Source organism: Canis lupus, chromosome 9 (assembly GCF_003254725.2).
Source record: "Canis lupus dingo isolate Sandy chromosome 9, ASM325472v2, whole genome shotgun sequence".
Taxonomy (NCBI): domain Eukaryota; kingdom Metazoa; phylum Chordata; class Mammalia; order Carnivora; family Canidae; genus Canis; species Canis lupus.
In genome coordinates this window covers 43,971,930-43,999,179 of record NC_064251.1, presented here as the reverse complement: position 1 = coordinate 43,999,179, position 27,250 = coordinate 43,971,930, and the positions used below count along the sequence as shown (strand labels likewise).

Below are 27,250 nucleotides of genomic sequence, written 5' to 3'. Positions count from 1 at the left end.
CGAGCCCGGAGCGGACCGCCAGGCCGACGCGCCCAGGCCCCCGCAGCCAATCGTGAGGCGCGGCGCAGGTTCAAATAAAGACGGCGGGTGAACGTGGCGTCTGCTCTTGGGTGTGAGAGGGGATCGATCGGCGTTCTGTAGTGGAAATGTGGCGGGTGAAAGCGCTGAGCGTTAGCGGGTCGCCTTCGCCCCAACCGGTGAGCGGGAGAGCCTCAGGGACGGAGACAACTGGGCCGGGGTTTCGGGGCGGGGACGCCGGCAACGCCGAGGGTCCCGGAAAGCTGGGCCCAGCCCGGGGAAGGGGCTGTGTATGGAGTCTGTTACTGGTTCTGCCGCTTCGGCGCGACTGGGGTGGAAGTCTGCCCTTCTTCCTATTGCCCCAGGACCCACTTCTTAGGGGAGAAGGGCCGGGCTGGCCCAGCGCAGGCATTCTCACACTCTCTGCTTTCTCAGGGAAAACCAGCTATGAGAACTCCTCTCCGAGAACTTGTCCTGCAGCCCGGTGCCTTCACCACCTCTGGAAAAGGGCCCCCGGTATGCCACTCGCCAACCTCTTCACTGTACAAGCTGGGACTGCAGGTGAGATTCGCCTGGCCGGCTTCTCGATTGGGCTCTTTGCCGAGGTCGAGCGCTCAGAGGAACAGAGGGCCAGGGCTGGAACGTAATTAACCATAATGAAGTCTTCTACCTTAGTGACATCCATTTACAGCTATTCAGGCCAACAGAGAGGTGCCCTAGGGTGGTTAAAGGAAATCCACCGAGAACCTAGACCTCTATTTAGCTGTTAGTTTCTATCACCTCCTCCCTCATTAAACCTTTACCGAACTACTGAGAAATACCATCATTTTGCTTAGTGGTTTTCCCCTAACGTGGGCTCACACGTAGACATCAGTCAGCTGCCATAGTGAGGCAATATTCACATCCATTCCAAGAGTTAATCAGAACTCTTCCTGGGATCAAGTTACCCCACTGAAAGTCAAGGTACTTGGACCATCTTTTAAACTAGCCCATTGTAGAATTGCCCTGTTGAGTTGTGCTTTTGTCAAAAGTCTTGAGAGAAGTAGCCCTGTAGAAACTGCTTTTCAGTTGTTGTAAAAACTTGCCAGAGAAGGAAACTAACTGACCCTTCTAAAAGTTCCTTGAAGAAAAAAAAATTAGATTTTATTTATTTATTTGAGAGAGAGACTGAGAGAGCACAAGCAGGCGGAGGGGCAGAGGAAGAGGAAGAAGCAGAGGCCAGGGGCTGAGCAGGGAGCCCAACATGGGGCTTGATCCCAGAACCTTGGGATCATGACTTGAGCCAAAGGCAGATACTTAACTGACTGAGCCACCCAGATGCCCTGAAGAAATTTCTTTAAGAGCTTAACTGCCTGGAAAATTGTCTTCATAAAGAAATTGCTGTCCTTTTCTCTTTCTGATACAGAGAGCTACCTGTAGTTTGCCATATTTTTCTTCTTGCTCTGGCTTCTAGAAAGCTCAGGGTCAAATTTGATCATCAGATAAAGCTACGATTACTCCTTGAAATAGGAAGATTTGCTTCCTTTTTCTTTTTTGACTGTGATTTTGTATTTCATTAACCGGATCTATTTGTTCTTTTTCATGCAGTCTGAATTATTTTTAATATTTTTATTTTTAGTTATATTCATTTTTTCTTTAGTAGGCTCCACAGCCAATGTAGGGCTTGAAGTCATGACCCCAAGTTCAAGAGTCGCATGCTCCACTGACTAAGCCAGCCCACAGCCCCTTTGCAGTCTGAATTATTTCTTGGAGGAGATAGGATATAAATAAAATAGATTATAGGAGGAAAAAAGAATGTATAAAAACATGATATCCTGAATAACAGATGTATGAAGATGGTGGCCTTTCTTGAAAACAATCTAACACCTACTGGTCAGTAGAACTTTCTGGGAATCACCTGGGTGGGTTAGTTGGATAAGCATCTAACTCTTAGTTTTGGCTCAGGTCATCATCTCAGGGTCCTGTGATTGAGCCCAAGTGGGCTCCTTCCTTAGTGTGAAGTCTGCTTCCCCTCTCCCTCTCTTTTTGCCCCTCACTCTGCTCTCTCTCTCTCACATAAATAAGTAAATCTTGGAAGAAAAAGAGAGATCTTTATGGGATGATGGAAATGTTTGATAACATGGGCTGTCCAATATGGTGGCTATGAGTTATGTGGCTGTTGAGCACTTGAAAGGTAGTTAATGGGACTGAGGAAGTAAATTTTATTTAATTTTAATTTACCATATTAAACCGTACAGCTTAGGTAGAAAAAAAAAAAGTACTTAGTGGGAACTTATCTTCATACACTTGATCTTAGCCAAAAGGCCAAGAAGTGATAGGGAACTGATCTTCATAGAACTTATAAAATTGAACCACAGCCTTTTAATCACAGTAGCAGAATAGAATGGAATTTAGGTCTCCCTTTTGCTACCTTCTGATATAGTCAGCTTCACAGACAAAAAGAATTTTTTCCCCAACAAAATACTATTACTTTTGCTTTTTTAGTTTTTTTTTTTTTAAAGATTTTATTTATTTATTCATGAGAGACAGAGAGAGAGAGAGGCAGAGACACAGGCAGAGGGAGAAGCAGGCTCCATGCAGGGAGTCTGACATGGGACTCGATCCTGGGTCTCCAGGACCACACCCTAGGCCGAAGGCAGTGCTAAACCACTGAGCCACCTGGGCTGCCCTTGCTTTTTAAATTTTGATTAATTATATAATAGATGATCATTGTTTGAAACATTCAAACAATATATAAGAAAGAAGGTATGTTTTTGCCATCTTAGATAACTATCATATTTGAAAATCCTTTCTTGCCTTTCTTTTATTTATTTATTTAATTTACTTTTTGAGAGAGAGAGAGAGAGAGAGAGAGAGAGAGAGAGAGAAGGAGAGATCGTGCCCATGCATACACATGTGTGAGCGGCAAAGGGAGAGGGAGAGAGAAAATCCTGAGCAGGCTCCATGCCCAACTCAGAGCCCCATGCAGGACTCAATCTCACCACCTTGAGATCACAACCCAAGGGGAAACCAAGAGTTAGTTGCTTAACCAGCTGAGCCACCCAGGTACCCCCTTTCTTACATTTCTTTTGTGAATCTGTGTGTATGTACATACACACTCATCTATATATTATTGTAATATATTTTTATAAAGGCAATTTTTTTCTTTTTTCTCTGCCTCTTCCCTTTTTTTTTTTTTTGTTTCTTGTTTTTTGTTTAGCTCCATGTTTCCTATCTCTCTTACCCCTCTTCTGGAATTAATTCTTTCCACACATGCCTTGCCTTTCCCAAGTAACCAGTCCATTTTAACATCCTGATTTATATCCTTCCATATTTTCCTCTGTGTTCTTTTAATAATATGCAAACATACATTATTATTTTATTGATAAGATCACAACATATGAGTCAGTGCTCATTATTTGACGTTGCCCTTTTTCCTAGGGTCCATGGATCTCTGTGGGCCCCAGCAAAACATTACACTAACTCTGGTCCCCAATTTCTCATCTGTCCCAGAAGAGAGAAAATCTTGGAGCAACTCTAGAGTTTGGCAGAGCTTACCTAGGGATCTCTCCTATCCATTCCTCTAATGGAATTAGGACTGAAGATGAGTGGGGTCACATTTAAGCTACCATCACCTCCAGGATATGGATAGATTATCTCAGCCTTGTTTGTATTGTAGGCTGATTCACTTGCAAGGACATAAGATGGGTTCCCAGCTTTAGTTAAAGTTTAGTTAGGTTTATTTATTTATTTATTTAATTTTATTTTAAAGATTTTATTTATTTATTCATGAGAGACACAGAGAGGCAGGCTCCATGCAGGGAGCCCGACGTGGAACTCAATCCTGGGTCTCCAGGATCAGGCTCTGGGCTGAAGGTGGCGCTAAACTGCTGAGCCACCCAGGCTGCCCTAGTTAGGTTTAGTTTAGGGTTTCTTTAGTGAGAGCAGGGCATAGCCAAGTCTTTACTTAAGCAGAGGTAATGAAAAATCTTCCTTTGGGACACCTGGGTGGCTCAGAGGTTGAGCATCTGCCTTCGGCTCAGGGCATGATCCCAGGATCTGGGATCAAGTCCTGCACCAGGCTCCTTGCATGAAGCCTGCTTCTCCCTTTGCCTATATCTCTGCCTCTCTCTCTCTGTGTGTCTCTCATGAATAAATAAAATCTTGAAAAAAAAGGAAAGAGGAAAATCTTCCCTTGAGTTTAGACAGTATTCTGTACTCATAATTGTAGGTTGGGAACCTGAATTGACTGCCTTGGCCAACTACTTTTGTTTTCTTTGGCAGGAAGATAGCAACACTGCATCTCCACTGGATTTTGTCAATGCCAAGAGGACAGACTCCTCTTCAGAACAGTTCAGCCATCCATCAAAGTGCCTGGAAGCTTGTCATCGTGAATCAGATGAACAGTCTCTAGATTTGAATCCCCAAACCAACTCTACTCCCAGAATATCTGAGGAAGCAGTAGATCCACTGGACAACAGTGTGTTTAAAACCATGTTCCTTGTACCCTCTCCAGTGGGGCAGCAGCAAGATGTCACACTTGAGGCTCATTTAGATACCATGGCAGAGACAAATAACACCTCTCCAGATGAGCCTTTGAACCCAGGAGATTTGCTAAGAGAGGGGGTGGCGGCCTGCCTAGAAGACAGCCTTAAAGAAGTTGTTCCTACTATGCCTGAGAAACCTACATTTCAGCATCCTCCATCCCACATCCTGGAGTATCTACCAAATACCTGTTCTGAGCAACAACCACACTGCTCCAAAGAATGCTTTAGGGGCAGTAGGACTGAGGCTGTGGTTGAGGACTTAGTCCCTTCTGAAAGTAATACCTCCTTGCCTTCCTCCATGTTCTGGCTCTCCCCTTCAACTGACTTAGCAACAGATTTCCTTGTCAGTCATGTGGACCCAGGGGAGGAAATTGTAGAGCACAGATCTGTAGAGGAAAAAGAACTTAGCTTTCCCATACTCCCGGAGGAGGTTGAACTAGGAGATCAAGCACTTGTCTCAAATATGGAAGCTACTCCATTCACATGCCTGACCCCAAATCCAAGAGAAATGGAATCCCAGACAGCTGCAGGCCCAACAGTAGAAGATACTGGTAGGGTTCTCATCTCTGATACAGGGCCTTGGATGTCTCCACTGGCCTGGCTGGAAAAGGATATAAATACTTCAGTCATGCTGGAAAATCTCCGCCAGAGCTTATCTCTTCCCTCTATGCTTCGGGATACTGCGATTAGCACTACCCCTTTCCCTACCTGCTCTGTAGGGACTTGGTTTACTCCCCCAGTAGCACAGGAAAAGAGTACAAACACCTCCCAGACAGGCCCAGCAGGTGTCAAGGATGGTACTTCTGAGACAGAGCACCTCCTATGGGGGTAAGTGTCCCTATATCTTTGTGCCTCCTGGGCCTCATTAGCCTGGACCTGCTGTGCCCCTCTCTTCCCCTTTCTTCTTTCTTCTCTTCTCATATTGTTCTCTTGCCACAGCAACCGTCCTCTAGATCTGACTGCCTTATCTCGACACGACCTGGAAGATAACCTGCTGAACTCTCTTGTCATTCTGGAGGTTCTCTCTCGCCAGCTGCGGGACTGGAAGAGCCAGCTGACTGTCCCTCACTCAGAAGTTCAGGACAGTAGCACACAGACTGGCACATCTCCCGGTGGGGTATGAATGTTCTTCTTCCCAGTGGGCCCTCTTCCTTAGAATATGTGTAAAAGGTGATGATCTGGATAATCCCTTAAAGCTGTGGGTACTCATTTATACCCGTGGGATACATCAAGATTTTCCAAGGGAATATAAGCCAGGAAAGTTTTATTTATTCATGAGAGACACACAGAGAGAGGCAGAGACATAGGTAGAGGGAGACTAGGGTCCTCAAGGGGAACCTGATGTGGGACTTGATTCCAGGACTCCAGGATCATGCCCTAAGCCGAAGGCAGATGCTCAACTGCTGAGCCACCCAGGTGTCCCAAGCCAGGAAAGTTTTATTTTTTTTTATTTTATTTTTTTAAAATATTTTATTTATTTATGATAGACCTAGATAGAGAGAGAGGCAGAGACACAGGCAGAGGGAGAGACAGGCTCCATGCCGGGAGCCCGATGTGGGACTTGATCCCGGGGCTCTAGGATCCCACCCTGGGCCAAAGACAGGCACTAAACTCCTGAGCCACCCAGGGATCCCCAGGAAAGTTTTAAAGGAGTCAGTTTCGGGACACCTGGGTGGCTCAGCGGTTGAGCCATGCAGGCGTCCTCCACATGTACTCTTGACTAATTTCTTTTCTTTCCTACTTCCCCATTCTCAATTGCCCCTGTCCACTTTACTAACAAACAGTGTATTTACTACCTATCTTGAATCTTACATTGTCAAGGAATAGTAATCAAAGGACAATTGAAAATATTTGTGTCCATGCTAAGAAAGCAAATGACTATGATGATTATGTAACATATCATTTTTGCATGCTTTCAATGAAATTGAAGGAAGACTTTAGTTATATTTGTGGATCATTAAACATTTTGACAGAAGTTCAATATGAGATTTTTGGCATGTATCTCCAAAGGAGCGCCTAGAATTGGGTGATGTGCCCTTTTCTTTTCCTCCATTCTTACTTATTCCCATTATTTATTTATTTATTTATTTATTTTTTAAATTTTTTTATTTATTTATGATAGTCACAGAGAGAGAGAGAGAGAGAGAGAGAGAGAGACAGGCAGAGGGAGAAGCAGGCTCCATGCACTGGGAGCCCGATGTGGGACTCGATCCCGGGTCTCCGGGATCATGCCCTGGGCCAAAGGCAGGCGCCAAACCGCTGCGCCACCCAGGGATCCCCTATTCCCATTATTTATATGAGGATTCTCAGTGCTTAAATCTCATAAGAAAGGAAAATCAGCATGGAATTGTTGCTGAGCCATGTCTTAGTATAGGCATTACAGTACTCCACAGAAACATGAACTAATAAGAAGCACCATCCATTTTTTTAATAGATGATTTGCAATAAAATTTTACTGACTAAAATGGATTTCTGTTGTTGCAGATATATTGATTAATAATAATAGATTTTATATTATAGATATATAGAGATACTAAAATTTGTTACATTAGGATAAAATTCTGAGAAGAGTAAAAATACAGGTTCAAGGAGAAAAAGGAATGATAAAAAATTTCTTACTTTTGAAAGATGTATTTATTTGAGAGAGAGAACATGAGCACATGGAGGGGCAGAGGGAGAGGGAAAAGGAAAGAAATGAACTCAGACACCCCACTGAGGGTGGACCCTCACGCAGGGCTTGATCTCACAACCCTGAAATCATGACCTGAGCCAAAGTCAAGTGACTGAGCCATCCAGGGGCCCCAAAATGTCTGACTTTTAGGAAGAGCTTGTTTGTGCATTTTTTAAAAGGATTTATTTATTTGAGAGAGAGAGTGCACACAAGCAGGGGCAGAGGGAAAGGGAGAGAGAATCCTCAAGTGGACTTCCCGCTAAGTGTGGAGCCTGATGCAGGTCTTGATCCCAGGACTCTAAGATCATGACCTGAGCTGAAATAAAGAATTGGACACTTAACCAACTGAGCCACCCAGGAGCCCCTGTTTATACGTTTTTTGATGGTATCAAATAGGTATTAAATCATTATGGTAGGGATCCCTGGGTGGCTCAGCGGTTTGGCGCCTGCCTTTGGCCCGGAGCGTGATCCTTGAGTCCCAGGATCAAGTCCCACGTCAGGCTCCCTGCATGGAGACTGCTTCTCCCTCTGCCTGTGTCTCTGCCTCTTTCTCTCTCTCTATCTCTCATAAATAAATAAATAAAATATTAAAAAAAAATTATGGTATATGTACTATTTATACTGTTGGATATACTTAAGAGTGATTTAACAGTTTTATTTCAAACTATCAAGATTTATTTATTAAAATTTATTTATTTGTTTGAGAGAGAGTGAACGAGCGAGTGAGGGCGCTGAGTGGGGAGCCTGATGCTGGGCTCAATTCCAGGGCCCTGGAATCATGACCCGAGCTGAAGGCAGACATTTAACCAACTAAGCCATTCAGGTGCCCCTCAAACTATCAATATTTATAGTATGGTTTGAAATTACAGCCTTTGTAATAATTTAAACCTCAAATACTCAGTCTTGGGACGCCTGCGTGGCTCAGTGGTTGAGCGTCTGCCTTTAGCTCAAGGTGTGATAGCAGAGTCCCAAGATCTAGTCCTACATTGGCTCCCTCCATGGAGCCTGCTTCTCCCTCTGCCTATGTCTCTGCCTCTCTGTGTCTCTCATGAATAAATAAATAAAACCTTTAAAAAAGAAAACAAAACAGTACTCAGTCTTTTGGGGGTTGCATAGGTGGCTCAGTTGATTAAGCATTTGTCTTTGAGTCAGGTTGTGATTTTGGGTCCTGGGATCAAGCCCCATATCAGGCTTCCTCCTCAGTGGGGAGTCTGCTTCGCCCTCTCCCTCTGCCCCTCTCCCCACTCATGTTAGAGCTCTCTCTCTTGCTCTTTCTCGCAAATAAATTAAAATCTTAAAAAATACATTTAGTCTTTTTTTTAAGAAGATTTTATTTATTTATGAGAGACACAGAGAGAGGCAGAGACGCAGCAGAGGGAGAAGCAGGCTCCACGAGGGGACCCCGATATGAGACTTGATCCCAGGACTCAGGATCGAGTCCCACACCAGGCTCCCTGCAAGGAGCCTGCTTCTCCCTCTGCCTGTGTCTCTGCCTCTCTCTGTGTCTCTCATGAATAAATAACTAAAATCTTTAAAAAGAAAAAAAAAAGATAGATGTCAACCACTGAGCCACCCAGGCACCTCAATATTCAGTCTTTCAAAGTTATTCTGGAGATATGAAAGGAAAACAGTTTATTTTATTTTATTTTTATTTTTATTTTTATTTTTATTTTTATTTTTTTTTTAATTTTTTTTATTTATGATAGTCACACAGAGAGAGAGAGAGAGAGAGAGAGAGAGGCAGAGACACAGGCAGAGGGAGAAGCAGGCTCCATGCACCGGGAGCCCGACGTGGGATTCGATCCTGGGTCTTCAGGATCGTGCCCTGGGCAAAAGGCAGGCGCCAAACCGCTGCGCCACCCAGGGATCCCAGGAAAACAGTTTAAAGACCACTGTTCTTGGGGCACCTGAGTGGCTTGGAGGTTGAGTGTCTACCTTAGGCTCAGATCATGATCCTGGGGTCCTGGGATAGAGTCCCACTTCGGGTTCCCCATCGGGAGCCTTCTTCTCCCTCTTCCTGCATCTCTGCCTCTCTCTCTGTGTGTGTCTCTTGTGAATAAATAAATAAAATTTTTAGGAAAAAAAAAAAAGACCACTATTCTAGAGGACTCTGGTTGTGATAGCATAAGCTGAGGAAGGAAGGGAATGGTATCCAGGGAGGAATTGAGAGCCTCAGTCCTGTGGCCTTTGAGGTAATGGGTGGCTGCTGCTAAGAGGAGATGGTCTCCAAATGCCCAAAGACCTTGAGTTGAAAATATTCTCAAAATAATGACTATCTTTTGCCAAAATCCTGACCTTGTTCCCCATCCCTGAGTTGACCTCGTACCCTCTTTCCCTGAAGCTCGCCAAATCCCTTTGTCTTTTTTTTTTTTTTTTTTAATTTTTATTTATTTATGATAGTCACACAGAGAGAGAGAGAGAGGCAGAGACATAGGCAGAGGGAGAAGCAGGCTCCATGCACCGGGAGCCCGACGTGGGATTCGATCCCGGGTCTCCAGGATCGCGCCCTGGGCCAAAGGCAGGCGCTAAACCACTGCGCCACCCAGGGATCCCCATCGCCAAATCCCTTTGGATGCCACTGAGGCAGAGCCAAATAGAGGCAATGATAGCACCGGCTGCCATTCTCTATCGCAGTGCCCTGTCCTTGCCGCGTGGCTGCTTCCTTCACACTAATCTCATCACTTGCCTGGCTGCCCAGCTCTGAGCAGCATGCGTCCCCTGTCTGGGGCTCATGGCATCCTCCATGCCTTACTACATGATGCAGTAGGGAATCATGACTGCTCTGTGCGGGAGGGGAACAGTGAACTCTACAAGCTCTGTCCCCTTAAATCCAGACTGCTGTAACATCGTGACTCAGCACTGCTGCTCCCACAGTAGGTTTTGTCTTAGATGATGGCTGCCTTTCAGCAGTAATGATGGCTCCTGCTTCTGTCTCAGAACTTGAGTCTTTGTATGGCTCTGCTGCCTTGAGATCATACTTTTCCACTCAATGTAGCATACTAATTTTTATCTGCACTAAGATAACGAATAGATAGAGAATGGGAAAATGAAAACGACAAAGGAGTATATGGGGAGGTTACTGTGATCAAGAGAATTGCCAATTAAAACAATGAGATGCTATTTTCGTCTACCAAAATGGCAAAAATAAAATAGATAATGCTAGTAAGTATTGTCCTGTTGTTAGTAAGGTATATAAATTGGCTTAACCTTTTTTGCAAGTAATTTAAGTAAGACCCTTAAAGCAATTCAGAATTTCTGACCTAGTAGTTCTACTTCTAGGGACGTATCCTTAGGGTAAAAAAAAAAAAAAAAAAAAAAAAAGCTGCATAAAACTGATAGCTTTTTTTAAAATAATGAAAAAAGTGTAATGAAAAATGATACACCGTAAGATGGGATAATCTGCAACCTAATTTTATGTGCTTATGAAGAGCTTTTAATAACAGGGAAAGGAAGTATAACATAAGTCATGGTTTTTTAAAGAAAGGAAATCAGAGTTCAGATAATCTTTGAGAGGCTTTAAGGTGAGGTAAAGTATCATCAGAAGTAAAAAAATGAGTAGTAGTCCGCTTTGATAGGTCTCCCTAAAGCAGATTTTCCAGTCTCAGGCTATTTCAGTGAGGAGAGTGAATATAAATTCAGGGTTAAATAACATTAGTATAATAAAATTAAGTAGGGGCGCCTGGGTGGCTGAGTTGGTAAGCGGCTGCCTTTGGCTCAGATCATGATCTTAGGGTCCTGGGATTGAGCCCCACATGGGGCTCCCTCCTCAGCGCAGAGTCTGCTTCTCTCTCTCCCTCTGCCCCTCTCCCCACTCATGCTCTCTCTCTGAAATAAAAAAACCTTTAAAAAAAATTGTTGCTCCAGGTGGTGAAATTATTAATGGTTTCTTTTTCCATTTTATTAATTCTGTGTTTCTAAAATTTTACATTAAGCACATTCTTATAGTTTCGTTCTTTTTTTTTTTTTTTTAAGATTCTATTTATTTATTCATAAGAGACAGAGAGGCAGAGACACAGGCAGAGGGAGAAGCAGGCTCCACACTGGGAGCCTGACTTTGGACTCGATCCTGGGTCTCTAGGATCAGGCCCTGGGCCTAAGGCGGCGCTAAACCTCTGAGCCACCCGGGCTGCCCAGTTTCATTCTTCTAATTAGAAAAAAAAGTTATTTTGAAAATGAATTTTTTATGTATCTCAATTTTTTTCTGACTTGGCTTCATCGAGCTTGTGAGCTTTGCTCCTACTGTTAATAGGAGAGGCTCCTGTATCTCAGGGGGTGGGAGGGGGAATGCAGTGCTGGTGGTGCATGTTGTCTATGCAAAAGGCACAGCTTTTGTTTCTCCACCCAGATAAATAAGAAACCTCAGCATCTTCAGGAGAGTCAAGAGATTGGACAGGTTCTGCAGCAGGCCAGGAATGTCATGGTAAGCTTTGATTGACCTTATATTATCTCTGGGTCTCCTGTGAAGATAAAGAATGGAGAATCCTGAGTAGTTAGCAGATGGTGATACTAAGCCATGGTAGTGAAGGGAGGTTTCCAAACCTTTGTTAAGGACATGTCCCTATTGGGAGCTTAGAATTGGGGTCAGTGGTTTCCGTCCCACTGTCCTTGCTTATTTCTTGCTTAGGGACTTTATTTGATCTAGCCTAACCACCTTTCCCTCCACAGCAGTCATGGGTGCTGGTTTCTAAAGAGCTGATATCCTTGCTTCATCTATCTCTGTTGCACTTCGAGGAAGATAAAACTGCCTTGAGTCAGGAGGTAAGCAGCATGAAGGTGAAGGCAGGGGCCTCTGGTGAGATGGAAAAAAAAAAAAAAAAAAAAAAAGCGGCCGGGGGGGGGGGGGGTGGGGGGGTGGGGGGGGGAGAGGGGCGGTAACTAGATGCAGTGTCTGGTTCTTACCTTGTAGTCTCGGCGTATAGAAACTATGGTCTCCTGCTGTTGTGATGTGTTGAGGAAATTGAAGGCAAGGCTCCAGAGCCTCAAAGCAGAAAAGGAGGAGGCAATGCACAAAGAGGAAATGGCCCTCAGAGGCAAGGATGCGGTAAGGTGCCATGCCTTTGTTCCTGGATGTGAGAGGTCTCTTCCTCAGGGTTCCTGCAGGAACACAAATTCACCTGAGACACAGATGACTGCTTGCCCTGGGGAATAATGAACTAAACCACAGGTGTGGAGAGTCAGGGCTTTTTGTGCTCTTTTGCCCCTCTGCCCACCTCTTCCTTCAATAGGCAGAGGCTGTGCTAGAGGCTTTCTGTGCACACGCCAGCCAGCGTATCAGCCAGCTAGAACAGGACCTGGCATCCATGGGGGATTTCAGAGGCCTTTTGAAGGAGACCCAGACCCAACTGGTAATTTGAAGGCATTTTCTTTTCCTGGGATCCATGCTAATAGAGAGGGAGGATGGCCATATACCCCCATTTTGTTGTATCCAGAGGGAAGGGGCATGTTCTCCATAAGCAATCTTTCTGTGTAGGTAGGGCTTCATACTGAGCAAGAAGAGGTGGCTCAGCAGACAGTGAGTCTGACTTCAAACTTACAACAGGACTGGATATCCATGCAATTGGATGTGAGTATTTGAGGCCAGCATATCACTCCTTTACTCATAGCCAGCCCTGTTAGGAGCCTTGCCTCAAATGTGTTCTCCTGACCTGCTTGCTTCCTCTGGTAGTACATAACATGGACAGCTTTGCTGAGCCGGTCTCGACAACTCACAGAGAAACTCACAGCTAAGAGTCGGCAGGCCCTCCAGGAGCGTGATGCTGCAATTGAGGAAAAGCAGCAGGTACAAACCAGGAGTGGGGACTTTTTAGGCTTGGTTGACTACTCCTCCTCTATAGAAGGCCTTTCTAATGAGTGGTATCATTAGCTTCTTACCCTGGACCTGTCTTTTTTCCACTCTGTGGGTCTGGAGACCAGCCAGTTCCCTTCATTATAGATGGCCTTGGGCCCAGTTGTTTCCTTTGCTCTTCAGCACCTTCTTCAGCTACTTTTCTCCTCTTTCTTCTTTTTACTGAGGACCAGCCTTATTTCTGTAGTGTTGCCTCCCAAGAGCAATTGCTTTGCTGTTCTGTCCAGAAAGAGAAGCTGGGCTGAATCCTAGGATTCCTGATTTAGGAAAAACCAGAGGAGAAAAATATGTCTTTTCTTCCTAGGTTTCCAGGGAGCTGGAACAAGCTACTACCCATCTAGAGGACTGCAAAGGCCGAATAGAACAACTAGAATTGGAAAACAGTTGCCTAGCAACAGGTAGGGGTATGTGTGCACATGCATGCACAAGCATTTGTGCCCTGCTGAAGCTAGAGGTGTGGCAGTAAAGCAAGGAAGTGCTCTAGAGCACTTGTTTTGGAGCAGAAGAATGTGGAGGTTTTGGCCTGATGACTGCATGGTATCATTAGGATACTTTTGGTTTAGATCTCCAGGCTCAGCTGCAGATTCTGGCCAGCATGGAGAGTCAGCTAAATGAACTACAGAGTCAGCATGCCCATTGTACCCAGGACCTGGCCATGAAGGATGAGTTGCTTTGCCAGCTTACCCAGAGCAATGAGGAGCAGGCTGCTCAGTGAGTTACTATCAGGTTATTGTGGCAGGAGGCACCCAGGAAATAGGACCAGTGGAATCTAATATAAGGTCTCTGGTAGATGGCAAACGGAAGAGGTGGCACTAAAACACTTGCAGGCAGAGCTGCAGCAACAACAGGCTGTCCTGACCAAGGAGGTACAAGACCTGAAAGAGACCCTGGAGGTAAGGAATATGGCATGGGGCCAGGGAGCCGGTAGGAGTGTGACTCTTCTGATGGTATTGAAGTAAGGTTTGAGACTGTGGACCAGAAAAAGCCTCTGTTCCCAGGGCTCTAAGATTTCTTACTTAGGGCTCTAAGATTTCTTACTTAGCCTTATTCCCCCCCTCCCTGTCTCGCTTTTTGCCGCCCTTCCTTTTCCTGTGTCCCCAGTTTGCAGACCAAGAGAACCAGGTTGCTCACCTAGAGCTGGGCCAGGTTGAATGTCAGCTGAAAACCACACTGGAAGCACTCCGGGAGCGCAGCCTGCAGTGTGAGGACCTCAAAGATACTGTAGAGAACCTGAAGTGAGATTTCTACCTTTCTGTGCTTCACCTACTGTTTATGTTTCCCAGGAGCACTTTGAGAAGCTAAAGTTTCCAAGAAGAGAATTGTAATAGGGTCCACAGCCTCTTTTTTTTTTTTTTTTTTAAAGATGGTATTTATTCATTTGAAAGAGCTGAGAGCATGAGGCGGGGAAGAGTAGAGGAAGAGGGACAAGCAGATTGCACTCAGTGCAGAGCCAGGGGCTCGATCCCACAACCTTAAGATCATGACCTGAGCTGAAATCAAGAGTCAGACGCCCAAATGACTGAGCCACTCAGGAGCCCCCTTATTTCCCTCTTTTTGTTGTTGTTGTTGTTGTTGTTGTCATTTTTGTTTTTTTTTTCCTCTTTGAATGCAGCTCTGTGTGGGGATTTGGGAGAGGTGTTCAGAGGTTGCCTGGTCTTTGACTGTTTTCTCTCTTTATTTCAGGGCTAACCTGGCTAGCACCATAGCAGAGAGCCAGGAACAACATCTGGAGAAGACACGCCAGTATTCGCAAGAGCTAGGGGTGCTGACTGAGCAACTACAGAGACTCACCTTCTTCCTACAGACAAAACTAAAGGAGAAGGTAGGATCTGGAGGTTCCTTTTCTTTCCTTCCAATCCTATCTTCAAACAAAGACAGTTTTATTCCTTCCTTCCCAATCTGTAGACCTTTTATTTCCTTTTCTTGTCTTACTGCATTTGCTAGAACTTCCACCACGATGTGGAAAAGGAAGGGTATAAGGGGACATCCTTGCCTTGTACCTGATCTTAGAGTGAAAGCTTGAACTTTCTCACCATTAAGTATGATGTTAGCTGTAGGCTTTTGTAGGTTAAGGAAGTTCTCCTCTATTCCTAGTTTTCAAGAGTTTTTCCAGTTGTATCTACTGCATAGAATGGTCTTCCTAAAATGCTATTCTTATTCTATCTCTGACCTTCACTGACTTTCAGTCACCTATGGCAATTCTTCATCTTGTCACTCAAACTTTTCGTCATCTGTCTCCTGCTTCTCTATTATGAACTCTTTACTCCAACTAGTCTGTATACTGGCATGCCCAATCTCTAATCACACCCAGACTTGGGCTGTTCCCATGCCCATTTTCCTCTGATTTCAAACTGGAAATACCTTTTCCTTTCCTTATTCTCCCTATTGCACCTTCTTTGAAATATTCCGGAATCACATGGACTCAGTGATCTCCTGCTATATTCCTCATGAACTTACTCTGCTTTTGTACTTGCATTAGTTTTCCTTGGATGTCTGTTCTCTTCAACTAGACAATGTCATTTTATTTATTTTTTTTAAAGATTTTATTTATTCATGAGAGATAGAGAGAGAGAGAGAGAGAGAGAGAGAGAGAGAGACATAGGCAGAGGGAGAAGCACGTTCCATGCAGGGAGTCCAATGTGGGACTCGATCCCAGGTCTCCAGGATCAGGCCCTGGGCTGAAGGCAGATGCTCAACCGGTGTGCCACCCAGGCTTCCCCAATTAGACAATATTTAAAGAAAGTAGATGGGGTGCTTGGGTAGCTCATTTGGTTAAGCATCTGGCTCTTTTTTTTTTTTTTTTTTTTTTTATGATAGTCACACACACACAGACAGGTAGAAACATAGGCAGAAGGAGAAGCAGGCTCCATGCACCGGGAGCCTGACGTGGGATTCGATCCCGGGTCTCCAGGATCGCGCCCTGGGCCAAAGGCAGGTGCCAAACCGCTGCGCCACCCAGGGATACCAAGCATCTGGCTCTTGATTTCAGCTCACGTCATGATCTTAGTTAGGGTCATGAGATTGAGTCCTGCATTGGGGTCCACTCACAGCTGGTAGTATGCTGGAAATTCTCTCTCCCTCTCATTCTGTCCGTCCCCCTGCACTCGTTCACTTACTCTCTCTCACACAGACTCTCTATCTCTCTAAAATAAATAAGTTAGGGCAGCCCACGTGGCTCATTGGTTTAGCGCCACCTTCGGCCCAGGGCATAATCCTGGAGTCCTGGGATGGAGTCCTGGGATTGAATCCCGCGTCGGGCTCTCTGCATGGAGCCTGCTTCTCCCTCTGTCTGTGTCTCTGCCTCTCTCTCTGTCTCTCATGAATAAATAAATAAAATATTTAAAAAAATACTTGATTAATTAATTAATTAATTAAAACAATTTAAAAAATAAAGCAGAAATTTAGCATTGCTTCTTTGGCTTTCCTACAGTCCACCCTACACAATAAATTGTTGATATCTTTAGAATAGAGTTATTTAGCTTATTCAACAGTGAAAGTTACAACCAGGATCCAGAACTCTGAAAGTACTTATGATCTGACCCTAGTGTGTGCTGAGCACAGGAAATGTTAAAGATTCCACAGTCTTGCAAGAAGAGGAGTGTAAACCTGACATCTTGACTTGTGATCATGACAGATGTCTGCATGGAGAAATATACCTTTGAGAGTTAGCATGTCTTCTCAAAGCAGGTGATCCTTGGGCAGAGTCTTGAGATTTGGAAGTTTATAGGGTAGGGCAAGGGTAGGTTATATAGGAAGACCTTCTAGGCAGAGTGGATGGTGTATGAAAGAGAGGCACTGTGTGTACTTTTTCGTAGTGTCTACCTTGTAACATGACCTGGGTTAGGTGCTGGGGCTATAGGTGAACAAGACAAGGCCCTGCTTATATGGACTTTGGCAAGCTTGGGGACTGGGAAGCCAGCTCTTCATAATTGGAGCATAGCAGGTATATGGGGCAAGAATGACAAACAAGGAGACAAGACTAGAGAAGTAGACAGGAGGCCTGAAGGCTTGAACTAATGACAATTATAGAAGGGGTAGGGAGGAGAGGATGGACTGGATGAATTCAATACATATTTAGAAAATGGAAGTAATATAACCTGGTGATCAATTTGGTGTAGGTATAAGGTGGAAGAGTGAATGATGATCTCTAGGTTGCTGGAAAGATGATGGTACTTTCTAGAACTGGGGGTGGCAGACTTTCTATGAAGTACAATATAAGGCAGCCCGGGTGGCTCAATGGTTTAGCGCCACCTTTAGCCCAGGGCGTGATCCTGGAGACCCGGGATTGAGTTCTGCGTCGGGCTCCCTGTATGGAGCCTGCTTCTCCCTCTGCCTCTGTCTCTGCTTCTCTCTCTGTGTGTCTCTCATGAATAAATAAATAAAATCTTTATAAAAAAAAGTACAATATAATATTTTGGGTTTTGTGAGCCATGTTGTCTCTGCCTTAACTACTTAAATCCACCTTTGTAGTTCAAGAACAGCCATAGACAATATATAATTAAATGTGTATGGCTGTATTTCAATAAAACTTTATTTACCAAAACAGGTGGCTGGCCAGATATTACAAACTGTAATTTGCTGCCCCAACCCTCCTGCTCTAGGATTGTAAATACAGGAGGAGGAATAGATTTTTGATGGGATGGGACAGGGAAAATGGTGAGGTCAGCTTTATACATATTAAATTTCAGGTGAACTATGGAACATTCTGGTAGATTTTTCACAGGCAGGTGAGCCTTTTGGTCTGGAGATTGAGAAAATCATATACTTCAGAGAGATATATTGAAAGGTCAACCATGTAGAGGTGGATGTTTTTGTGGCGTCCCAAGGCAAGGCCACCTGGGGAATGGGTTAGAGTATAAAGAAGGTTAAGGATGAGCCAAAAGGAGTCCAGCAGTTTAAGGAAGGACCTGTGGATAGAGAGCAGAAATTGTTAGAAAGGTATGAGGCCTACCTAAGAAGGAGAGAGTCCTGTCCCAGAAGCTGAGCAAAGAAAGTTTCTAAAAGAAGAACATGGTCATCGATTATCAAATAGGTAAAACAAGAGCTTTAAACTGTCCATTGAGGGGATCCCTGGGTGGCGCAGCGGTTTAGCGCCTGCCTTTGGCCCAGGGCGTGATCCTGGAGACCCGGGATCGAATCCCACGTCGGGCTCCCGGTGCATGGAGCCTGCTTCTCCCTCTGCCTGTGTCTCTGCCTCTCTCTCTCTCTGTGTGCCTATCATAAATTGAAAAAAAAAAAAAAAAAAAAATTTAAACTGTCCATTGAATTTGAAAGTAAGGATGCTATTGGTAAAAAGAGTTTTGGTGGAGTGGTGAGGCAGAAGACTGAGTGTAGTGGGGCTAGGGAGTCAATAAATAGATGGTGAGAATTTTAGGCGGGAAATGTAGTCTTTTTTAATCGGAAGGGAAAGAGAAATGGCAGTTTAAAAATGGGATTTAAGTTAAAAAGAAGGTTTCTGTTTTAAATTGTTACTGTTTTAGTTAGAGAATTAAGCTCAGGGAAAGGAGCTAATTGAGAAGTTGCTGATAGAGAAAAAAGGGAGTAGATAGAAGAGCATTCCAGAGGAGGTGGCTAGGGGGTACCTGGAAGTTCAGGAAATCACAGACCCTGAAGAGTAGCTGACCATGTTTCTCCTTTACCCTTAGGCTGAACCAGAGACCCTCCTGGTAAGCGCAGCCTGTGCTCCTGCCCAAGAATACCCTCCACCTACTGACAGTACCTTCTTGGGGAGCGTCTTGACAGCAGTGGCAGATGAAGGTTAGAGTCCCTGGGATTTAAGAGTGGGAAAGTTGCAGCCCTGCCCCTGATATCTTCAGCTGTTGAAGATGCTCACCAACGGACATCTCTCTCCCTGGCTTCTGTCATGGCAGACCCTTGACTGGGTCACCAAAGAGGCCCTCTACCTCAATTGGTTTTTCTTTTAGAGGTAGAAGCAGCTCCTGTGCCCTTGCTGGGAAGTGACAAGAGTGCTTTCACCCGAGTAGCATCAATGGTTTCCCTTCAGCCTACAGGTTAGGATGGGCTCCAGGGATCCTGCCTCATTTCTAGATCTGGTACTAATGATAAAGACTAAAGCAGTGAGAAGTGCTTTGCTCTAAAAACCTCAATTTTACGTGGGCTCATTTTATTTCTGCCTTTTGAGATCTGCAGTGTTCTGGAGATTCAAATCCTATGGGTGGGGAACAAAGATAAGAGTTGTGGCAATGATGGCTACATACATCTTCTTCCTTTCAGAGCCAAAGAGCTCTACTTCTAGTTAGGACTTGCTCTTTCAGAGACCCCAGGCATGGAGAAGAGTCTGGCAGAAATGGGTACTATGACTCTGGAGCTTCAAAGCCTGTGTTCCCTGCTGCAAGAGTCTAAAGAAGAAATTGTCAGGACTCTGCAGCGAAAGATGTGAGTGGAGGGCAGTCTTGATTAGAGAGGGCAGATCAAGCAAGACAGCTCCTTATGTCAAGGGCTCAGCCAGTGCCTCAGAGGACAGCAGTAATGCTGAATCCTTCCCTCCCCTAGCTGTGATCTGCAGGCTAGGCTACAGGCCCAGGAAGAACACCATCAGGAAGCCCAGAAGGCCAAGGAGGCAGACATAGAGAAGCTGAACCAGGCCTTGTGCTTGCGCTACAAGGTGAAGGAGGGGCCTAGAAGTGGGCCGTTGAAGAACTGGGGCAGCTCTACTGGCCCACTGGGACCCATGGTCTCTCCAGGAATCTGGGTGGTGGGAATTTTCCAATCATTGCCCTAGTTTTGCCCTTCCCAGGGTCAGACATTTCACATGCTTGGGAATTAGCTATGGGCTGACCCATCTCCCAGACTGACCTAGAAGTCAGGAACTCTGGCAGAACTCTCTCAACACTGAAATGTGCCTTGCCTAACATAGCCCTAGAGAAAGAATTGGACTGTTATCAATTGGTATTACTGGAGCTAAACATGGGTCAGACATTAAATCCTATCTCCTGGCAAGGGCTGCTAAAAAGCCAGCTGTCCCAGTGCGGCTTTCCTTCCTTTCCCTCACAGAATGAAAAGGAGCTCCAGGAAGTGATACAACAGCAGAATGAGAAGATACTAGAGCAGATAGACAAGAGTGGCGAGCTCATAGTATGTTCTGTATGATGCCTGACCTTCTGCGTCCATGGTAGTTAGAATCTTAAATTTGGTGGGAATTGGATCCCTGGGTGGCTCAGTGGTTGAGCGTCTGCCTTTGGCTCAGTTCGTGATCCCTGGATCCTGGGATCGAGTCCCACATCGGGCTCCTCATGGGGACCTGCTTCTCCCTCTGCCTCTGTCTCTACCTCTCTCTCTGTATCTCTCGTGAATAAATTAAAAACAAAAAAGGATAAAGAGGCCCTTTGAGGGCTACTGGATACCTCTTCATTCGCATCTCCAGAGCCTTAGAGAAGAGGTGACCCAGCTTACTCGCTCACTTCGGCGTGCAGAGACAGAGACGAAGGTGCTACAAGAGACCCTAGCAGGTCAGCTGAACCCCGACTGTCAGCCTATGGCCACTAACTGGATCCAGGAGAAAGTGTGGCTCTCCCAAGAGGTGAGAGGTGACTCAGAGTTAACAGAGGAGCTGGGCAGCTGGTGGGAAACCAAGGCTGTGCCTCTACTGATCTGGACATCTCTATAGGTGGAAAAGCTGAGGGTGATGTTCCTGGAGATGAAAAATGAGAAGGCAAAGCTCATGGTCAAGTTCCAGAGCCATGTAAGGATTCCCATGCCATTCTAGGCCCATTTCCCATTACTACTAGCAAATGCCCTGCCATATTTTCCTGGTCCCACACACTATGCTGTTCTTCTGAGTACAGGACTTAATGCAACCTATTTATTTTCTAGAGAAACATACTAGAGGAGAACCTTCGGCGCTCTGACAAGGAGTTAAAGAAACTAGATGACATCGTTCAGCATATTTATGAGGTAGAGGAGGGAGGGAGTTCATATAGTGAAGGCACCTGGCACAGGACTTAGCCCCAGGAAGTATGATGAGTATCGTTCTGGTTCCCAGCCTGTGCTCACTGTTGCAGGCTTCTGGTTTCTCCCCTCTCACTCAGTCGGTAATTCCTGGGACTGGGAGCCTTGAACATGTGACCCTGAGATACCTTTTCTGTCTCTTCCTAGACTCTGCTGTCCATTCCAGAGGTTGTGAGGAGTTGCAAGGAGCTACAGGGATTGCTGGAATTTCTGAGCTGAGAAACTGAAAGCTGGAATCTGTTTCACTCCTTTTTTTTACTTGCAATACTCCCTTACCCCAACACCAGGACCAATGGACATAGAGCTAGCTATGTTTAATGCTATTTAAATAAATATATTTAATGAATTTCTTCAAGTTCAATGAATCCTATTTTTTGGGTGTGGGAGTTGGGTGAGGTTAGAGGAGATTGTTGGCTCTCCTGCCTGGGCACCCTCCATACAACCCTCCCACTGCATCCAGAGCCAGAGTTGGCTGCCCCTCCTCCCTTCTCTTGCTTCCTCAAATACTCTGGGCACTGGACTGCTTGTTCCCTGGCTCTTAGCCGGTGGGGAGAATGGACAGACAAGGATTCATTCTCTTACCTTCTCCATCCCCCTCCAGACAAATAAGGGGGTGGGTGAGAACAGAGAAACTCAGTTCTTACTCCCTGCACTGGACTGCCACACTTTGTTGGTACCTCTGTCTCCTTACCCCATCAGTTGTGACTGTTTAGGTGACTCTCCTTCACAGACCAGGCGCAGTTCCCAACATCCAGGACAGTGCCCAGCACAGGGTAAAGGCGATGGTGGCAGAAATGAGGGCAAGGCCATTTCTTGCCTCGGGGGCGGGGTGGTGGTGGGGTGGTGGTGGCGGCGAGTGTGTGTGGGGGGTGGCGGGGGGTGGGGGCGTGAGGGGGTAGTGGGGGTGGCGGGGGGTGGGGGAGGTGCTGGTGGTAGGGCTCCCTGAAGTGGGAGGGAGGGGTACAAGAGCTCCGAGACCTGGCAGGGTAGTCACTCCACCTCGTCGCCCCGCCTCTGTGGGCATGGCTCTGCTGAGTCACCAGTCCGGGGAGGGGGCGTGGCCAGGGGAGGGATGTGCCCGCCCCTCGGGGGAGTCACGTAGCTCTGCGGCATCCGCAGCCTCATTTACAGGAGGCTGAGCTAGAGCCGCAGTTGTTGCCAACCTGAATCCGCGGTGTTCCTGTGGCTGTCGCTGCTAACTTGCTGCGCATCTTGCTGCACACAGGTGAGGCCCTGGGCGGGCGGGAGCTGCTCAGCACTCTTCCGCTCCCCAGCTTTTCCTTCTGTCACCCTTGCTTGGCTCCCGAGGATTCTTGGCTGTGCCTTCTCAGCTCTCTTCTTACATCCTCTCTACTTTGTCCACTCGAAACCCTATGGTTCAGCCTTTCCCACAGCACCGCTTCATCTTAGCTCTCACGCCCAGACCTTAGCTCCTCTAATCTCAGATCTTCCTCTGCCTACTGGATTTTTCTTGGGGATCAGCTTCTCCCACCTAGCCCGTTTTCATCTCAGCCTGCTCCCTCTCCTAGGCTAGTTCCTTGTCCAGCTGTCTTGCCTACTCTGTACCCCTGGTTTAGGTCTTTGCCCTGGCTAGTTAGCCTGTCTCCCTGTCACCTCCCCACAGGCCTCCTCCCTCCTGCTCCCTCCCTTTCTCAGGCCCTCTACTCCTTTCAACCCTGATCCCCTGCTCCCATCTGGCTGCAAAGGCAGTCATGTTTGGGATACAGAAAAGAAGAGGTTACAGAAGCTTATGGCAGTTATTTCTGCCACTCCTACTCTCCACTTTTCCCCTACTTTTCCTCCAGAAGCTGAGGAACAGAGGGTGATAGGTACTTGTACTTCATTCTGAAGTCTTGGAAGTAAGTGCGCTTTCCCTAGAGGCCCTGCTGAGGATGATAATATTGAAATTGGAAAGGCCAGGCCTTATTCCATACCTGAAGGGGCCAAATTCACTGAAAGAAGGACTAGATCTTTGGGCAGTAGTTTCACAGGAAGACCTGTAGCTTCAGGGCTGCTTACTTCCCCACCCCTACCCTGCATCTTTCTCCAGGGCTGGGAAGGGTGCCCATCAGGGACAAAAGGAGATGTGGGAACCGGGGCCCTAAGCCTGCTAGCTGTCAGAGGGATTGGTGCCACTGTGTTGTACAGGACCCATGCCAAGGACTGCTGCCTTGTTCCTAGCTCCCTACTTGTTGGGGGGGTGGAGGAGGCCATTTGGTCCATATGGCCAGGAGAGGAAGCAAAAGAGGTAGCTGGGCCCAGTTTTTATATCCTGTCTCTCTCTTCCACAGAGCTGTCACCATGCCCCACTCGTACCCAGCCCTTTCTGCTGAGCAGAAAAAGGAGTTGTCTGACATCGCCCTCCGGATTGTGGCCCCAGGCAAAGGCATTCTGGCTGCAGATGAGTCTGTAGGTAGGTGGGGCCTGTGGCTAGGTAGGGGTAGAGGTGGCCAGAGAGCCCTGGGGATGAGCTTGCTACCTCTCTTTTGTTTGTCCCCAGGCAGCATGGCCAAGCGGCTGAGCCAAATTGGAGTGGAGAACACAGAGGAAAACCGCAGGTTGTACCGCCAGGTCCTGTTCAGTGCTGATGACCGTGTGAAGAAGTGCATTGGAGGTGTCATCTTCTTCCATGAGACACTTTACCAGAAGGACGATAATGGTGTTCCTTTCGTTCGTACCATTCAGGATAAAGGCATTGTCGTGGGCATCAAGGTGCAACCACTGGCCCTCAGTGGGGGTTGAACATGGAATGAGTGTGTGTGTATGTGTGTGTGTGTGTGTGTGAGGTGACAAGGGGAATTCTGTTTAGGTTCAGCCCTCTGCCTGTGTTTCCTCTACAGGTTGATAAGGGTGTAGTGCCTCTAGCAGGGACCGATGGAGAAACCACCACTCAAGGTATAGAATGTGTGGGTGAAGGGGGATTCCTGAGTGGCTCTGCGGTTTAGCACCTGCCTTTAGCCCAGGTCATGATCTTGGAGTCCCGGGATGGAGTCTCACATCAGGGTCCCTGCATGGAACCTGCTTCTCCCTCTGCCTGTGTCTCTCTGCCTCTCTCTCTCTCTGTCTCTCATGAATGAATAAATAAAATATATATATATAAAAAAAAAGGTGGGTGGGTAAAGACTGCAAGATTGTTGGTTGGTTGATGCTGGCAAAGAGGGGCAGGGTGATGAGCTGTCCTATACCTACAGGGCTGGATGGGCTCTCGGAACGCTGTGCCCAATACAAGAAGGATGGCGCCGACTTTGCCAAGTGGCGTTGTGTGCTGAAAATCAGTGAGCGCACACCCTCAGCACTTGCTATTCTGGAGAATGCCAACGTGCTGGCCCGCTATGCCAGCATCTGCCAGCAGGTGTGTGTATGTTTGTGTGAGGGGTCAGATGGGTGCCTTGTGCCTAGTGGGGAGAGGGTTAGGAGGGCTTTCTCCCCTCCTCCCTACTGCCCCTCCCAAGTTACTCTGCTCTTACCTACAGAATGGCATTGTGCCTATTGTGGAACCTGAAATCCTGCCTGATGGAGACCATGACCTAAAACGTTGTCAGTACGTTACAGAGAAGGTGAGTCTACACCTAGGCCAGGTACATACTTCAAGGAGAGCCTGACACGTCCTGTAGTCCCTGGCTCAGATGCAAGTACTTTCCCCAAGCACTCTTTTACTTCATCCCAGAACACATACCTGTGAGTTTGAGCCTGTACTGACCCTCACAGTCATGCCCACTTTCCCCTAAGAGAAGAGCATTGAGCAGGGGCTTGGAACCTTAGTAAACCCCCTCTGATCTCCAGGTCTTGGCTGCTGTGTACAAGGCCCTGAGTGACCATCACGTGTACCTGGAGGGGACCCTGCTCAAGCCCAACATGGTGACCCCTGGCCATGCTTGTCCCATTAAATATAGCTCAGAGGAGATCGCCATGGCAACTGTCACTGCCCTGCGTCGTACTGTGCCCCCAGCTGTCCCAGGTACTACCCTGCTTCCTAACCTGTTCCTGTCCCTAAGACCCATTCTCAGGGTCTTGTGGCCTTCATGGGTCCCATACCCTGGAAAAATAGGGAGTTGACCAATCAGTTTCTCTTCTCTACCCTAGGAGTGACTTTCCTGTCTGGGGGTCAGAGTGAAGAGGAGGCATCACTCAACCTCAATGCCATCAACCGTTGTCCCCTTCCTCGACCCTGGGCCCTCACCTTCTCCTATGGGCGTGCCCTGCAGGCCTCTGCCCTCAATGCCTGGAAAGGGCAACAAGACAATGCTGGGGCTGCCACTGAGGAGTTCATCAAGCGGGCTGAGGTTGGGAGCTAGAGGTGGTGACTAGGGGAGAGGGGTATAGCTAGGCAGGGGGCAGCACCCAGAGGCTATAGCCTAGGCAGGTTTTGGTGCCTGTGGGCTGTGTCAGCCTGCTTACCCCTTCCTCTCACCCCCTGTCCTTTTACAGGTGAATGGGCTTGCGGCTCAGGGCAAGTATGAAGGCAGTGGAGAAGATGGTGGAGCTGCAGCACAGTCCCTCTACATTGCCAACCATGCCTACTGAGTATGCATTCCACGCCACAACCTTTGACCTGGCCACCTGCACCCCATTTCACCAATAGTTAAGGCCAGAGCCAAATAGCCATGCAGAGCGAGACGCCTCCATCCAGCACTGAGTCATCTTCCTTTTTTGTCCTCCCCCTCTCCCACTGCTGCACCTGGGATCACTGGATGGGAGAATAGGGCGCCCCTCATGACTGAGGGCAGAAGTTGCTAGAAGTCAGAGCAGGATGCCTGGGTTTCCCCCTGCCTCCACCAGCCCCTACCATTTCCCCATGATATGGTAGCTTCTCCTTGGGCTTTCCTTGCCCCTGTCTCCTGGGATCAGAGAGTAGGATACTAGACATGACTCATGTCTTGGGTACATACCACATAGCAAATAAATGGTAGCAAAAGATGCTACTTCGTCTGTCTGTTTTACACATCAAATTCCCATCTCAGTTTCTGATTTCCACTGACTGTCTCTGGGCCCTCTGACTGTGGAGGTGGGGAGGGTAGGTTTTGAGTTTTACTGGGCTTTAAGTTTATGGGGGAGGGGCACACCCAGTCACTATTCCCAGCTCAAGCTCTTCCTAGTGAATGGTCCAAGGCTGGAGGGTGGGCAGTATGGAGGGCAGGTGTTTCAGGGACTGCCAACTCAGAAGCAGTGGGCTGCAGTTGAAGGATACAATAAGGCGAGACTTGTGCAATTCCTGAAGGCAAGACTTGTGTAATTTCTGAACGCAGCTTTTGCCTAAAGCCCAAAACTGGGATAAGAGGATGGAGGTCTCTCACCTGTCCTCTGTGTTGAATTCTGCTGGGGCTTGACACATTGTGCTGGGGGTGGGGGGTGGGGGGTGGGCACTGCAGGAGGAGCACCTGCACTCCTGCCCAACATGGAAAAGCCACAAGGGTCAAGACTGTCAGATGGAGCAGAGTATCTAGGAGGTTGCCAAGGGCTATTGCCCATCCCCATTTAGGGTAGATAAGGGCACAGGAAAGGCTGATTTGAAGGTCTGGGCAAGTGTAGACCTGGTGAGGTTTTATGCTAAACTTTGACTACTCGGCTGGGGTGCAGGGGTACATCAAACACCTGGGTCTGTCTGAGGGGATGAAAAGATGAGAGAACCTGCTAGGTGTGTTCTGTGTGAACTTAGGAGGTCATTCTCTGTAAAGTACACAACCAGTTCTCCACCCAACTAATAATTGCTGTATGGGAAGGTAGGCCCAGTGTCCCCTGCCCTTAACAAAAATAGATCATACTTATATAGCACTTTCTTTTTTAAAATATTTATTTATTTGAGAGAGAGGGAGAGCATGTATGAACAGGGATAAGAGCAGAGGGAGAGGGAGAGAGAGAATCTCAAGCTGACTTCTCCTGAGCCTAATACAGGGCTACATCCCACAACCCTGAGATTATGCCTAAACTGAAATAAAAAATCAGATGTTGAACCCATTGAGCCACCCAGGCGCCCCTATAGAACTTACTATGTGCTCCTGGCAGACCAGGCCCTATTCTAATCACTCTACATTTACTAACTCATTTACTACAACACTGTATAAAGTAGATACTATTACTATGCTTATTTTAATATGAGAAAAACAGGCATAGAAAGGTTAAATTCTCAAGATCACTCAGGTGAAGTGATGAAGTCAAGATTTAATCCTGATCAGGATTCAGAGTCTGTGCTCATGAATTTTCAAGAATTTTAAGTATTCAGAC

General features: G+C 46.7%; 2 protein-coding genes across 5 annotated transcripts; both read left to right on the top strand.

Moving 5' to 3' along the window:
• Nucleotides 1-20: 20 nt before the first annotated feature.
• On the top strand, nucleotides 21-21,374 carry SPAG5 (sperm associated antigen 5). 2 transcript variants are annotated; one of them, XM_025476403.3, is made up of 24 exons: nucleotides 21-197; nucleotides 454-579; nucleotides 4,282-5,372; nucleotides 5,484-5,661; nucleotides 11,561-11,635; nucleotides 11,884-11,973; nucleotides 12,122-12,256; nucleotides 12,441-12,560; nucleotides 12,686-12,778; nucleotides 12,881-12,994; nucleotides 13,365-13,458; nucleotides 13,624-13,771; nucleotides 13,851-13,953; nucleotides 14,162-14,295; nucleotides 14,744-14,882; nucleotides 18,706-18,817; nucleotides 18,985-19,071; nucleotides 19,336-19,456; nucleotides 19,574-19,685; nucleotides 20,075-20,155; nucleotides 20,445-20,600; nucleotides 20,688-20,762; nucleotides 20,894-20,974; nucleotides 21,176-21,374. In XM_025476403.3, the coding sequence occupies exons 1-24, from the start codon at nucleotides 147-149 to the stop codon at nucleotides 21,245-21,247; spliced, it is 3,588 nt and encodes a 1,195-aa protein (XP_025332188.1). In that variant the 5' UTR covers nucleotides 21-146; the 3' UTR covers nucleotides 21,248-21,374. The 2 variants fall into 2 exon arrangements, with proteins under 2 accessions (XP_025332188.1, XP_025332187.1); XM_025476402.3 differs by having other exon boundaries at nucleotides 11,881-11,973.
• A 188-nt stretch (nucleotides 21,375-21,562) lies between these two features.
• Nucleotides 21,563-25,945, top strand: ALDOC (aldolase, fructose-bisphosphate C). Of its 3 annotated transcripts, none has more exons than XM_025476407.3 (10): nucleotides 21,563-21,801; nucleotides 22,160-22,253; nucleotides 23,320-23,441; nucleotides 23,529-23,740; nucleotides 23,869-23,923; nucleotides 24,220-24,380; nucleotides 24,502-24,585; nucleotides 24,812-24,986; nucleotides 25,112-25,311; nucleotides 25,457-25,945. In XM_025476407.3, the coding sequence occupies exons 3-10, from the start codon at nucleotides 23,330-23,332 to the stop codon at nucleotides 25,550-25,552; spliced, it is 1,095 nt and encodes a 364-aa protein (XP_025332192.1). In that variant the 5' UTR covers nucleotides 21,563-21,801; nucleotides 22,160-22,253; nucleotides 23,320-23,329; the 3' UTR covers nucleotides 25,553-25,945. The 3 variants fall into 3 exon arrangements, with proteins under 3 accessions (XP_025332192.1, XP_025332191.1, XP_025332189.1); XM_025476406.3 differs by having other exon boundaries at nucleotides 21,564-21,801; nucleotides 22,148-22,253; XM_025476404.3 differs by lacking the exon at nucleotides 21,563-21,801 and having other exon boundaries at nucleotides 22,102-22,253.
• The last annotated feature ends 1,305 nt before the right edge of the window (nucleotides 25,946-27,250 follow it).